This window comes from Pinus tabuliformis, chromosome 4_2, assembly GCF_031772625.1.
Source record: "Pinus tabuliformis cultivar Carrire ecotype Pingquan chromosome 4_2, CPIR1, whole genome shotgun sequence".
Lineage (NCBI taxonomy): Eukaryota > Viridiplantae > Streptophyta > Pinopsida > Pinales > Pinaceae > Pinus > Pinus tabuliformis.
The window spans coordinates 363,494,923-363,510,400 of NC_142304.1; the positions used below are offsets into that span (position 1 = coordinate 363,494,923).

At 36.1% G+C, this 15,478-nt stretch overlaps 1 protein-coding gene and 1 non-coding gene across 2 annotated transcripts; one reads left to right on the forward strand and one right to left on the reverse strand.

Annotated features, from left to right (window-relative positions):
• The first annotated feature begins 5,521 nt into the window (after nt 1–5,521).
• LOC149169449 (U4 spliceosomal RNA) lies at nt 5,522–5,667 on the forward strand. Its single transcript, XR_016259950.1, has one exon. It is a non-coding gene; the product is annotated as a U4 spliceosomal RNA (small nuclear RNA).
• A 3,744-nt stretch (nt 5,668–9,411) lies between these two features.
• LOC149169450 (peroxidase 49-like) lies at nt 9,412–11,608 on the reverse strand. The gene is made up of 4 exons (XM_089427105.1): nt 11,133–11,608; nt 10,406–10,597; nt 10,109–10,274; nt 9,412–10,017 (listed from the first exon to the last, which is right to left on the reverse strand). Exons 1-4 carry the CDS (start codon nt 11,430–11,432, stop codon nt 9,602–9,604), a joined length of 1,074 nt encoding a protein of 357 aa, XP_089283231.1. The 5' UTR covers nt 11,433–11,608; the 3' UTR covers nt 9,412–9,601.
• Nucleotides 11,609–15,478: the final 3,870 nt, after the last annotated feature.

The following is a 15,478-nucleotide window of genomic DNA, read 5'->3' on the forward strand; positions in this document are numbered from 1 at the left end:
CCTTTGAGGATTATTAACATTTACGGCCTATGTCAGTCCCGTGAAGCTTTCTAGGAAAGCCTGTTGCAGGCGGACTTTATGCAAGCCGAGAACCTAATCATAGGGGGAGACCTAAATTTCTCTCTTGGGCTAGCTGAGTCATGGGGTCAAAGGCCCCAATTAGATGTTTTAACATGATTTTTTGAGAATCTGTTGGATGTCCATGATCTCATAAGTATCCATTCAGCTCACATTATGCCAACTTGGAGGAACCGCAGATGCCCTAGCCCAACGTTTGGACATATTTCTAATCAAATCCCCCTTCATTAATTGACTCGATCAAATCCTCCAATGGGTTGGTTCGGGGGGCTGCTCAAACCACTCCCCGATTTTCCTGGAATTCGAGGATGCTAATCTCAAACCGAGCTCCCCCTTCAAATTCAATGTAGCTTGGCTCAGTGATGCAAATTTCCATGTACTGGTCAGGAAGAACTGGACTCACTGTAACCTAGATACAAGTTCTCCACCATCGTGGTTCATATCAAATAACCTCACCCGTCTAAAAGGAAAAAATATTGGATGGATCAAGGCAAAGTAGAAAAGGGATGAGGAGGATCTTGTTAGGATGAAACAGAGCTTAAGCAACTCGAATCTTTGGGATTAAACAGTTATGCCTCCCTTCAAACAAAGGACCAGCTCATAAATATGGAAAAAGAGAGGATCAGGCTATTGTGAAGAAACGAGGAGACCTGGCGCCTAAAGAGTAGAGCCTTATGGCTCAAGTCATGCGATGAAAACACAAAATTTTTCCAACAATTTGCAAGAGGCAAGAAAGCGATTAATACTATCTAGGAGTTGCAAGACTAGAATGGAAGAGAGGCATATACCTTTGCACAAGTTGCAAACATGGGTGTCTGGCATTTCTCATCAATCTATAAAAGCACAAGGGAGGAAAACATAGCCAATATCCTCCGAGTTGCTGAAGCCATGCCTCGGTTTGTTGAGAATGATGAAAGGGAGGCTTTAAACCAACCAATCTCTTTGGGGGAAATGGAAGCAGCACTAAAAATCTTTAGAAAAGACAAAATCCCAGGTCCAAATGGCTGGCCCGTCGAATTTTACGTCTATTCCCTCAATCTCATTGGGCAAGACCTTCTGCTAGCCATCGAAGATTGCAGAACATTAGGGAGGATGTCAGAGGCTTTCAACTCAACCTCCATTACCCTTATACCCAAGGTGGACAAGCCTCAATCCTTTAATGACTCCAAACCCATCTCCCTCTGCAATAGCATATAAAATCTTACCTCTAAGATCATTTCCCTTCATATCAAGCCAATCCTTTCCAGGATGATCTCAAAAGAACAATTTGCCTTCCTCAGTCACCGTCAAATTCATGAAGCCATAGGCACAGCTCAAGAAACGTTGCACTCAATCAAAACCCTCTCCAAGAAAGTTGTCATTCTTAAAATAGATTTATCCAAGGCCTTTGACAGAGTGAACTAGTCCTATTTACAACTTATGCTCATGCATATAGGGTTTCCTCATCAATTTATCAGATGGATTGGGTGTTTCTTCACTTTTGTTTCTTTCAGTGTCCTAATTAATGGGGCGGCTTCAAACTTCTTCCATGCTGAGAGGGGACCCAAACAAGGGTGTTCTCTTTCCCCCTTATTATTCCTGCTGATCATGGATTGCCTAAGCAGACTCCTAAAATCAACAAGAACAAATGGCACCCTAGGAGGAGTGGAGATCAATGATAGGACGGTCATCTCTCATCTTTTATTTGTTGTTGATGTTCTTATTTTCCTAAATGGTTCTTATCATGATACCTCTTGTTTCAAGTCAATTCTATCTCTGTTTTACAAAGGCACAGGTATGGAGCCAAATTTCGAAAAATCAACAATCATATTTAGCTCATGTCTCCCAAATGAACAACAATATGCCTCCCAACATTTCGGGTTCATCAAGCAAGATCTAGACTCTGGTCTGAAATATCTAGGCTTCAGGCTAAAGCCAAATGGGTATTGCATCATTGATTGGTCATGGATGATTGCAAAAATCGAATCCCAAATAAGCATTTGGCAGCAGAAATGGCTCTCTGAGGCAGGCAAGCTCACCCTTATAAAATTAGTTCTTGAGGCAATTCCAGTCGACTGGATGTCACTGGCTTGGATTCCTAAAGGTATTCTTCATAGAATCCAATAGATTTGTTGCAAATTCCCATGGCATGGTCACAATGTTGGCAAAAATTTTGCTTGGGTCAAATGGGAAAGGATAGCAAAGCCCAAAAAATGGGGTGGCTAGGGCCTAAAGGAACCTTTGGACTTCGTAAAGGCCCTCGAAGAAAAAATGGGATGGCAAATCATTACCACCAATAGCCTTTGGAAGGAAGTGATTTACAACAGGTACATCCACCCCTTATCAATTCCAAACTGGATCCACAGTCCCAACTACAACATCTTGGGGGCCTCGAACATTTGGAAAGCCATAACCCACTCCTTTGAAATCATAAAACAAGGCTTAGCCTGGAAAGTGGGGGATGGTTCCCAGATTAGAATTGGTTATGATGCCTCGGCAGGAAGCGAGAACGACGATGTTTTTCCCAGAGAAATGCGATAAGATATTTTGGCGATGGGGATCACACATCTCGACTGAGGGGTGCCAGGCGTGGCTAAATCTATAGTGGCTGGCCTTTCAGAATGTGGGGATAAATGAAAGATGGAGTGGGGAGTGGATTCAGTTTATGGGGGCCCTAGAGGAAGCTGATATCTGAATCACTGATAAGGAGGACAAACTGATTTGGGCAAAGGATCCCACGGGCAGATATTCCCCAAAGGCAAGCTTTGCTGCGATCATGGAGTCTCGGAAATGGGGTAACCCAGGGGGTGGTGGAAACAAATCTGGAAGCTAAAAGCCCCCCACAAAACTCGCCTTTTCATGTGGGTCATACTCACAAACAAAATCCCCACAGAGCAAAATCTCAAAAAGCACAGCTTCCAAGGTCCTTCTCGCTGCTGCCTGTGCAAAGCAGATATAGAAGACATGAATCACCTTTTCCTTCATTGCCCAATTTCGACTAAAATTTGGAACATCATCACTTCGACTCTCTCAATTCAATCTCACTGGGCTGGACAAAATGTAAATGAGGCTTGGCAGACTTGGTGGGCAAGCACTACCAAGAAAAAATTAAAAAACATGCCCCTCATAATATCCTGGGGCATATGGATCATCTGGAACCAAAGAATTTTTCAGGATAAAAATACACTAGGGGCGGCGACATGCAACATATGTTGGCCATTTTCAACTCGATACCAGAGGACCCGATCCAGTGCCCCAGCAAAGACATCACCCCATAAATTATAAATAGAAGCCAATCATGGGAAATTTTTGATGGTTCAGCTCAACTGGAAGGCTGTGGAGGGGGGGCTGTTCTTCATTTAAATGACTCTATGTTTTTCAAAATAAAAGTGGGCCTTTGAAGAGGTACAAAAAACTATGCAAAACTAAAGAGCCTTAGACATCTCCTCCTCTTTGCTAGAGAATAACAATGCCACAAAATTCAGATTTTTTGGGACTCACAGCTCATCATAAATTGCATCAATGGGACCTATAAATATCACTTACACACACTCAGAGATTTGGTGGAGGATGTTATATACTTAAAATCTCAGTTTGAGTTTTTTGTCTGCTCTCATATCTACAGGGAAAGGAATGAAGTCGTTGATCTTCTTTCCAAAGAGGCCACGCAGCTGACCAGAGGAAATTGGATGATTCAGGAGTTCAGGGATGAGACCTTTTTCCATATTTTCCACAGACCCTTCATTGAAGGGGCTAGATCACCACAGGACTGATCTATGTGATCATCCTTTCTGCTTTTTGGCTTATGTTTTTGTTTATATCACAGTTGTTTTGTTTTTAAAGTTTACAGAGGACTAGTATACTTATGACCCTTCAAGTTTAATGAAGGATGACATGTATTTTGTGCTCATGACTTTTGGACTGATAATTATCTGGACAGTAGTGAAAGCATTTCCCACATGCTGGCATACAACATGTAATTTTCTTATCTATTAATGAAAATTACGATTTTTCCTTAGAAAAATATATTAAATGCATCTAATTATTTAAATTAATACATTCCACCTAAACACATATACATTATCCAAATTCCTATAATATTAATAACAACCAATTAAATTTAAACCCGTATTTGTTTATTAGTGAATGAAATTTTTATTGAGCAATACACATCTAAATATTCATAATTATATAGCACACCCTTTTATTGAATCCAACAAAATTTCCTCACTCAAGCAAGGACACACACATAAGATTTAACATTATTAATTAGCAGGAAACTTGGATTTAGTTATCCACGTGATTATGCTTATGGGGTATATGGAGGTTAAATTAATAAATATTGGGAAATTTGAATAATACAAAATGTAGTCTCTTTTAAATTCGTGAGATTTTTCAATATAATTTTATATATTTAAAAAAAAAAAAAATGAATTTCTTAATATTTATTAAGATAGTGTTTCTTATTTGATAATATAGTTTTTAATCATACAGCAATCATAATAATTATAATTATAAAGGAGTGTTTTAAGAGTGTATCTAATTATTGTTTATCTAAAGTTTTCTCGACTATTTGTATATAGTATAAAGCTATTATATTTATTGGAAAATAATATAAGAGAATATTTAATTAAATGGTGAATTTAGTAATAAGGTATTCTAGATTATTTGTATATAGTATAAAGTGATTATATTTATTGGAAAATAATATAATAGAATATTGGACTCTATCTTCAGCAAAAGATTTGAGGGTACTATATTAAATTTAAATAGAGGAGAATGATCTAACAATATGAATTTTAGCTGGAGAGGTATTTAATGTCAATTTAGACCTAAGGTATCAAATTTTGTCATTGAATGTTTACAAGTAACATGAATTTATTAAAAGATTGTTGAGAAATTAATTTATCTTTCAATATCTCCCAACTCAAATGACCATTAGTGGTAGTGTAGTGAAAGTGAGAAACATCTACTCAAATGACCATTAGTAGTGGTAGTGTAGTGAAAGTGAGAAACATCTTCTCTAAAGCTTGTACACTTTAACCTAATTATTCCAATTCACCCAATATTTTTTACCTCTTTGATTAAATTGTACCAGTTAACCACTAAAAAGTTTCAATACATAAAAGTCATCCTCATTTTCTTCATATTTCAATATCCATATATAATTAACTCAACAAAATCTTGTTTTTAACATTAAACTCATAACCTTAATTTTTAAAATACTATATAATTACCATCTACTTACACATAAATATAAACCAATAAAATTTTCATATATTATAAATTAATTATTCACATATCATTAAAAAAACATGGATCTGCTCTTTAAACATTATAATCATCCAAATAATTGAACATTCAGTTTATCAACCACAAAATATATTGTATTTTCCCACATCTCACAATTCAGAAAAGAAATACAAAGAAGAGTATAAAGTAGAGGAACAAATGATAGGTAGCCATCTTTGGGCTTGGGGCAATGACGCAACTGAGGTAAAACCGAGGAGCGTCAATTGCTGAGTTGAAAACTATTTCCAGCCCCCTTCGTTGGCTTGGGCTACGCCTTGGCCTTCGAGAATTTTTGGAGGGTTCGGCTTTGGCTCGAGCTCAAAATAATTCAAATTTCCAAACTGGTAGAAAAGTATTTCCAAACTGGTAGAAAAATATAAATACAGGAGACGAAATTTGCATGGGTGGGATTGCTGGTTAAGTTATAATATTGTCCTATATGGAATTTGTTGGCCTATGTTAAATTCGCGAAGATATTTCTTCGTGGATGTTCAGGGTTTATTCAGGACTGGGTGAAGAATATTTCTTATTTTGTCCTCTATGGCATCTGTTGCGCTATGGTAAGTCCGGGAAGATATTTCTTAATGGATGTGAATGAATTATTCTTGTTACCAGAATACCAATACTACAAGAGAACTTGCATCACTGGATTATTACCATTTGGTTGGTTTGCTTTCAAAGCCATTTAATTTATAGTTCTAGTATGCGTTATCTATTTATTCATTATGCAGAAAATATTTTAACTGTGGTAATGTATGCATGTCAATATCAACTCTATGTACAGATGCAGTGGCATTCCCCATGGGATTGGAACTCGAAAACAAAAACTTTTTGACTTCAAGTAATTTTTTTATTTGAGGTTCAAAGAAAAACAATTCCAAGCATTTGACAATTTGGATATGATTATTCATTAGGGTTTGAGATTAGTAATTTTTTTTATTTTAGGTTCAATCAGAAAAACAATTCTAAGTATTTGACAATTTGAATATATTTATTCATTACGGTTTGAAATTATTCCTTAATTTTTTCGTTATATGGAAATGTAACATGCAACAGGGAAAAGGCTCAACTGTACGTCCACTGGGTTATACCGAGTTTGAACCAGGATCTGTGTGGCCACGGAGCGACAATTAGAATGCAGAAGGTGCTAGGGTTTATGGAGGCAGTGGATAAAAAAACGGTGGCTTAATATATTAGCTCAGCCATAAACTCAAATAATAATTTAAAAAATTAAAAGCCAAAACAAATAAGCTTATACACGTTTTTTTTTTGTTTTTTAGCTCTTTTGTAGGACTAATAAATATGGGTTAACATGGACCAAATCTCTACTACACAATTCCTGGAGTGAAACAGGACTATAAAAATCAATTCATGATTTGCAAATCATAAAATGTTAAATGCTATATTCCTTCGTGCACCGCCACATGGAGCCGGCAGCGCGTCACCGTCAATGGAATTACAAGGTTGGAATCCCCCACTTCCAGTGTGAGTTTCACTATGCATGAGAAGTTAAACGAATTTCTAAAGTGACCTTGTATGCGCAGCTCTCTCCCTTAATATTCATGGTCTAATTGTCGTCGAATCCACCGCGTGGAACCCATCTTAGAACACGTTTCTCAATAAAATTATTCTAAAAGAAAACTATCAGTACCATTTACTCATGCCGCTCATGTTAAGGAATTTTAATTTCCATTTCAATCAAAAGGGTTTCTCCAATGCATTTTGAAGGAAACCTGAAAAATAGGTAATTTGAAAAAACACTATTTAGAGAAAAAAAAGTTATGAAAGATTTTGCACATTTTTTAGCAGATAGAAGCGGAAAGAAGCTCCTTCAAATCTTTGGAGTAATCCTTCCACGAATCGTTCCAGTAATCCTTCAACAATTCCAACAACCCAAGCGCTAAGAAAGAAATGCATGCATCCACGGAGCCTTTGATTATAATAGATGGAATGGTAATGAATAATAAATACAATAAATATTTAATAAACCATCAAGATGGAGTGGTAGTGTTATTCTATTATTCTTCAAGGTTACAGTCGGAGATGGAGTGGGAGAGTTATTCTATTATTCCTCCACTTTACAATGAGACATAAGAGCATGAATGGTGAAATTGATGGACACCTGTTTTTTGGAGTCTGTTTTTTGGAGTTATTATTTCCATTGTGGATTGCTGGAATGGTGAAATTGATTGACACCTCACACCTGTTTTTTGGAGTTATTATTAAGAGCACGAAAGGGTGAAATTGATGTACAATTTAATTAAACCACTGACAATTGTTATTTCGAATTGGACATGTCACCAATGGTTTGAAACGGATGGTCATCTTATTTTGAAATAATTAAATCCAAAATAAACATATATTATATTTTCATATCTAAATTTTAAAATGGTAGAAAAATATTTCATAGCTATCATTATCACTATCCCTCTTATCACTCAAAATTTTTAAATAATTAATAATATACACACTATCCCTCTTATCACTGAAATTTTTTAAATAATTAAAAATATACACACTAATAACTTTAACCTTTGTTTTCTTTTAATCTTACGGTAAATAAAAATCCTTTATCATTATTTATTAATATATTAGTTCATCCATAAACTCAAAAATTTATTTGTCATTCCTTTAAATTAAATTTTCTAACAACTTAAAGACTTCATAATCATTACATTATTGTATATTGACATCTCATTATATATCAATATCTACATATACATATTCAACACATTTCTTCATTATTTTATTCCAATATCTACATATTCACAATATTTCATCATTAGTTTATCTCAATATCTAATTATATTTTATATTATATTTGAAGTAATTTTATAATTACATAATTTATATGCTCCAAATCTATAGATTATTTTCACAAGAAGGAAATTTAATTAAATGGTGAATTTAATAATGAGGAATTTTGGACTATTTGTATATAGTATAAAGCAATTATATTTATTGGAAAATAATAGAATAGAATATTTAATTAAATGGTGAACTTAATAATTAGGGATAATCTTTTCAAATTTCTTTAAATGTTAAATTTTTTCTTACTAAACATTATATATAAAGTAAATTATATAAAAATAGTGAAATTTACCTATGTGTAAATATATGCAATTTTATAAAATCTTTTGATATGGATAAAGAAAAAATGCTTTCAAAATAGGTACAAAAATATACAATAAGATAGCTTGAAATAGTTGGTACAATAAAAAATATAAGTCAAGAGAAAAGAAATCATTAAATGTCAATTGAAATGAGGAGATTCATAAAATGAGTGAATGCCAAAAAAGCTTATGCATACTGGGAATAATCCTTCTTAAAAAATATACAAATTAATTGGCATTGTAAATTTTCATTCTTAAAGAATGTGAATATAGTTACATTCACAAAGTTGGAAAAAATTAAAGATTAAATGATAACATATGTTTTTTAGCTTAATAAGAAAGAGATTAAAGAAAATTTCTCATTTCTAACCAAATGTATAATAAGTTATTTTACAAGGAAATTTAAAGAAGTGTTAAACATGTTGTTAAGAGAAAACACTCTTTATCTTCCCAAAGTTAGTTTTTAACTTACCCTGTTATTTAGAATTGGACAATGGTTTGAAACTGATGATATCTTATTCGGAAATACACCTTTCTACTACTACGCCAAGTGTATGTGTAAGGTATATGTTACATTTTGCTGTCTTTCCATTTCCATTATGGTTAATCATCATAGGTGCCAATTAACAAATGGCATAGTAAATTTTTAATGAAGTTTTGTAAAAAATTAATTTAAACAAGGTTTAATCATGAAATTTAGATATGCAAGAAAGTTAGTGGTGTGAATTCAATCCATTGATACTATGGCAACGACAAAAATATACTAGCATCTTAAATTCAAACGGTGAAATCAATTTTTTTGATTAATAAAATTATTAAAATACCCAACTCCAATAAGAGGGACCTATCCATGTAATTAACTGAATTACATTTATGATAAAAAAATCTTATTGAATGTGCAAACACATTGGAATTAAAGTGATTGATCAACCTAAATCACTCTCTTTTCTTCATTTTGTGCGTTGGGAATTCCGATGAGCGTGGTGTTGAGGTATCATAACACATATCACAAAAATTCAGAAATGGTAATTTTATTCACGCTGAATACGCAATGAAGGATTATTGGCACATGCATTTTGATAGGCAGCTACAATGGAAGATGTAATGCAAAGAAATGCAAACGTTGAGAATGAATTAAATTAACTAAGAACAGTACGACAGTTGACCCTGATTTCTCCCATGGAGCCTGTAAGAGGACTGATGTTCCCCAACTTCACCATCGATTCTGCAAACTGTCTGAGAAAGAGCCCTTCATCTTCCGCGTAAGCTTTCACTATCTCCATCGTCTTCCCTTGGTCCATGGCGTACAATTCTACATCACTGGCCAACAGCCCCTCCCCATTCACCAAGTTCTTGAAGTAGTAATTGTCAAATTTGGTGGGACTAACCAAATCCAATGGGGACAAGTTATTATCACCTCCCGATTTTGGACACACGGATATCAGCCTACCAAGGAAAGACTTGTCTAGGATGATGTCTGGCTGGTCATTCCCACTCTGGCTGTAAAGTCTCTGCCTGAAATTTGCGCATCGAGATTGCCCGATGGTGTGACCTCCTGCATAATTTGCATTTGCATTTTTTGAATGCTACGAAACGAAATGATTGTACTGCAATTTATGAGCTTCAATTGTATACAATATACACACCTGAGAGCGCCACCAAATCTACCTCATCCAGACCCTGTAGTTTAAACTTGGTAATGAGAGTCTGGAGAGTTGAGTTGGGCGCCGGTATATTGTTATTGGACCCACTCAAACTTGCATTCGTCGAGTCTCTCCTTCCCAGTAAAACTTCCCAGCTCGGACCTCCACTCTGGTATAAACTCATCCACAACACATCACTAGGAATTATTATTTAGTAGACTATAATCTTGTCTTGGAAAAATGCTAGCAAATATGTTTGAAATAATCAAATATTAAAAAGTAAAGAGAATAATGTATTACGAGGACCACTGCGTCGCGAGCTGAAATGGCAAGAATATCTGCACATGATACAGTTCTTGGACAAGCCTTCTCAAGTTCACTCTTTATTTGATCGATGACTTCAAATCCTCTGGCAGAGTTTTTGTTGGGATTCGATCTCTTCTCGCTCACAATGCTTGGACTGTCATCCAGTAGTATAGATGCTTCGCAACCCTATTATATATATATACACATTTTATTTTTAAGAATTTATGAATATAGTTAATACCAAGGCGGTCACAGCAAATTTTTATAAACATCCATTTATAAAAAAAATATATATATATAAAAATATATTTGTTTCATAATGTATGTAAGATTGCTAAAATTAAAAAATCATACAAATATTAAAATTTATAAATTTACACATTTAGAAAAATATGTAACCAATTTCTTGACCATGCAATTTATTTCTTCTTTATTATATTATTATATATAAATAGGCTTTGCTACAATATTATAAACTAATATTTTAAAATGGATATCTTTATATCTATTTCATTTCTAAAGTATGTTGATGGCAGATTCCAAAAATATCATAAAATCTGACAGTAAGAGAGATGTGAAACAATTGATGCTAATCAAATTCCAAAATATTCCCAAAATCCGCAATCACATACGTTCAGTTTAAACTTGCTACCGCATAACTAATACCCACTGCTACGGCATAACTAATACCCATTTCCATGACGAAAAGAATGTGATTCACCTTGACAAAGCAATCATGGAAATGTAGCCTGAGTAAGGACGCCCCCATTCGAGCTTCCTTCATCACAGCGTTCTCTACTACCGATTTCACTATTTGTTCGACCATGGGGCATGACATGTTATAAAAATTTGGAATCAGATTAGGCTGAGACTGTGGCTGGGGCGGCGGCGGAGTCTGAGGCTGAGGGCGAGGATAGAAGGGGAAGGGGAATGATACTGAGAACGATATTAAGAATGCCTGCAGCAAACAAACCAACAACACAGGGATGAGAGTGAAGCGGAGCGAAATGATTACTGCCATTTTCTTATGAATGAGAATGATACTAAGCCGCTATTCCAAATCTACCACGGTACTGTGATTGGATTGGTTATTTATATCATTGCAAGGACAGCACTCAACCTCACTTGAAAGTTTTAAAAGTCATGGAATTGAATGGAAGAAAACCCTTCAGCTACTTTACTATACCAGAAGTTAGAACCAGAGCCTACGCTTCGATCATATCTTTAATTTATTTTTCTTTAATAATTTTCAAGTCCACGCAATGCAGATTTTACTATCGGTTAAACTTATTACTGAACCAATAACAAAAGGCTGAAGTAGTCCGTGACGGTCGGTCACTGAATTGATCGCTGAGCTTCTCGACTGTAATTTTCCATAGATTTTATTCACCCAGAGGCGGACCAATAAATATTGCTGTAAAGGGCATTGACGCGATCGGTTCCAAGGGCATTTCAGATCCAAAGGTGCCTGTACACTTTGCCACGGTATTTAAGACTCTGACACGCAGTGCAGAGAGCTTCCGTGATGTTTGACGTAAAAGCTTCCGCGTCGCATGCATCATGCATGAATATTCATTGCGTCATGGCTCTGAACGTGATTCCCACCGCTTAGACAGTCCAAACGTAACACCAGGTCAAGCTTTGGTATTCTTTATCTTTGCCATATAGCTTTTGTGTACATTGTCTCTCTTCAAAATCGGTGCAGGTTGGAAGAAAGCTACTGGTCACCATAGTAAGCATTGTGCTTTATTAGCTAGAAAATTTATGGAGCTAACAAACGATTCTTCGTTGTTCAATAATCCTTCGGGATATTCTTACATTATTTGATTAGCAGGGATACTTTAGGCAGTTTTTGTTTTACACTTAACACAATCACAGAGACAAATCACAGGGACAGTTGAGATCTCATAACGGTTCTAGGTTCTCGGTTTGTATAAATATTTGATGATCTTATTTAATAATGCCATAGTGTAGCTAGCTCGAGAAATTGCCTGGAAAGTTATGGAAATTCGGGTTATATTTAGAAAAAATTCGGTAAGGATTTTTGTAAATCCAAATTATAGTTGTTAAACATCAAAATTTTAAGTGTCTTAGAAGTTTTTGATGGTGATGAATCCATTTCCACCATCAAAAACACGATCCAAACATTGCCTCTACAAGATTGTTTGAAAATCTTTTTACCCATATTTCGGCCACTTTTGGTCGTCCAAACAATTCCTCCACTTAGATAGAAAACTCCTTTAATAATATCAGTCTTTTTTGTGGAATTCAATGGAATATTCCAGGGATACGACGGACATGGATGTGGTCAATTGTTGGTCAGATCCCAGAATATTCTAGGAATCTGCAATCGACTTAAACTCACCGCTGTAAGAGTGGTATTGTAAGGTCCTTGGTTACGGACGCGTTCGGGCGTCGGGCGAAGTCACCGTGCACGGGCGCACAGGCGGACGCGGGCGCACGGGCGGGCGCGGGCTGCACGACCGGCGGGCGGGTCTGCACGACAGGCGGGCGAGGCTGCACGGCGGGCGGGTCTGCACGACAGGCGGGCGGGTCTGCACGACGGGCGGGTGAGCGCACACGGGCGGGTGAGCGCACACGGAAATGCGACGAAACCGTGAACAGAAAAGCGACGAAACCAGCAACACTTATGAATGCGACTAAGTGTTGGGAGTTTTTATATGCGTTGAAAGGAGCTACGGTTGGAGGGCAAGCCGACCTTGCAAAAGCCCCTTTTGATGGCATATGTTAGTAGGTTTGGGGGTCGGCCATGGGCTGCACACCCCATGTAAACCTGCGTTAAGGATGGTATAAATACAAGTGTGTGGGAGCTCATTTCATCAACACATCTTCGCACTATTCATACGCACAAGGGGTAAAACAGCAGGGGTAAAGAAGACTGCGCATATCTCATGCGCAGTACTTCTAAGGTGCAGTTTTGACTTAAGTGCGGTTTGGGTGAGGCAAGCGTGCCGAGGTGGGAGTTGTGTGCGGTTTTATGCAGGATTTGGTAGGAAGGTTGAGTGGCTCGGGTGAGCATTCCTTCTTATGCAAAGGTGCATAAAATGATGTAAAATGGCTATTCTATGCCTTGTTGTAAAATTATTCTAAGTATTGGCTTGGAACTTGCCAAGCATTACTTGTGTTGTAATATTGAAGAAGCTATTATAACATATTGTTGGGCAGACTTTCTGGGAGTTGCCCCTCCCTTTGTACTTGCTTATTGTTGATGTTCTCGGTTTATTGTTCATGGTTAATAATTGAGAATGGTCTTCATTAAAGTATAAAGGATAATGCTTGTAAAACACAAACTAAGTATGTTAATGTTGGAGTAGGCGTAGTCCACGAATGTTAGTATTGTTAAAAAGAAAGCGTTCGGTGGTGCCGCACCTCGCTACAAGCGGTTGGAAGACTACCGCAGGTGTAGGGGCGTGACAGGTATTATAGCGAGGTTTGGATAGAGTCAGAGTAATAATCCATTGAGTATCGTTTGAACTGCATTGATATCTATGCGTGAGACCTTGGTGGTTTTAGAAACCAGCCACGACATCACTGCTGGTGGTATCAGAAATCCGGGAGAGTGCCTCGGAGTAGCTTGGAGTCGTTGATCAAGCATAGGCCATTTTCTTGAAACCTTGCGCCGAGACCACGTGTCTCGTTACACTTCGTCAAGTTTGTTGCCGTAATGCTAGGACTATGGCAGATGCATTGATCGTCATTGATACATGGATGAATATACCAATTAGTAGTGATTGAATTCCTCCCATGGTTTCACATGACAAACCGGTACGAAGATAACCTACATGTCCAACCGAACTATGAGCTAAAGGTCTTTTGACTTTCGTCTGGGCCATGGCGGCCAGTGCTCCTAGGATCATAGGAGCAATGTTGCGGAGAAAGAAGATTTGTTGCAATGTAGTTCCGTAGAAACTATGGATAGAAACACGTAACATATTCGCAAAAATAGATCTATCGGAGCCGATCCAGACCATTGTTTGGATTTGGCACGTGCAATCATCTCTTTTGTTGTCCCCACCGAATCTCAAGCTTGTTATTTGTCGTAGAGGCCCGTTATTTGTAGTAAATTTTATTTCCTTGTTTTCGATTAACATTGGTTGGATTTGGTTGATGATCGTTACATTAATGTCTATTGTGAAGTCTAGTGTGAAGGCCTTGCCTTACCAGATACTTTCCATTTTCCATTTTCTTTTTTAGCACACATTGAGATATTTTGGAATTCATTAAATATACATTTTTTATTTTATTCAAAAATAATATCCATAATTTTTTTGGTTGGAGTTGTCATTTATAGGAAAGAAAATTATTTAGAATTGGTTGGATTATTGTGAAGTCTAGTGTGAAGGCTTTGCCTTACCGGATACTTTCCATTTTCCATTTTTTTTTAACACACAGTGACATATTTTGGAATTCATTAAATATAAATTTTTTATTTTATTCAAAAATAATATCCATAATTTTTTTTGTTGGAGTTGTCATTTATAGGAAAGAAAATTATTTAGAATTGGTTGGATTTGGTTGATGATCGTTACATTAATGTTTATTGTGTAATCTAGTGTGAAGGCCTTGCCACATGACCATTGATAGCATACCAAATACTTTCCCTTCTTTCTTTTTCTTTTTTACATACAGGGATTCATTAAATATAAATTTTTTATTGTATTCAAAAATAATATCCATAAATTTTTTGGTTGGAGTTGTCATTTCGATAATAAGTTTTCTAACCCCATTTATCATTCTCTCAATGTTATAGTTCTAGATAAACTTTTGAGCAATATTGATTCTAATAAATGTGTTTGAAGTCACTTCCTCCAAGTTATCTTTGTATTGCATGAAATTAGGGTCAGTGATATTTTTTTATATAACTATCATAACCTTTATTTTTTCAGTGTTAATATTCATACTCATATTATAGTGAAATCCTTTATGATTTTTAGTTTCTTAGTGATATTATCAAGACTCCTTGTTATAAGAACAATATCATGAGTGTAAAGAAGAAGGATAATGACTATAGTAGTGAGAGTCAAGTCAAGACAAAATATTTCTTCC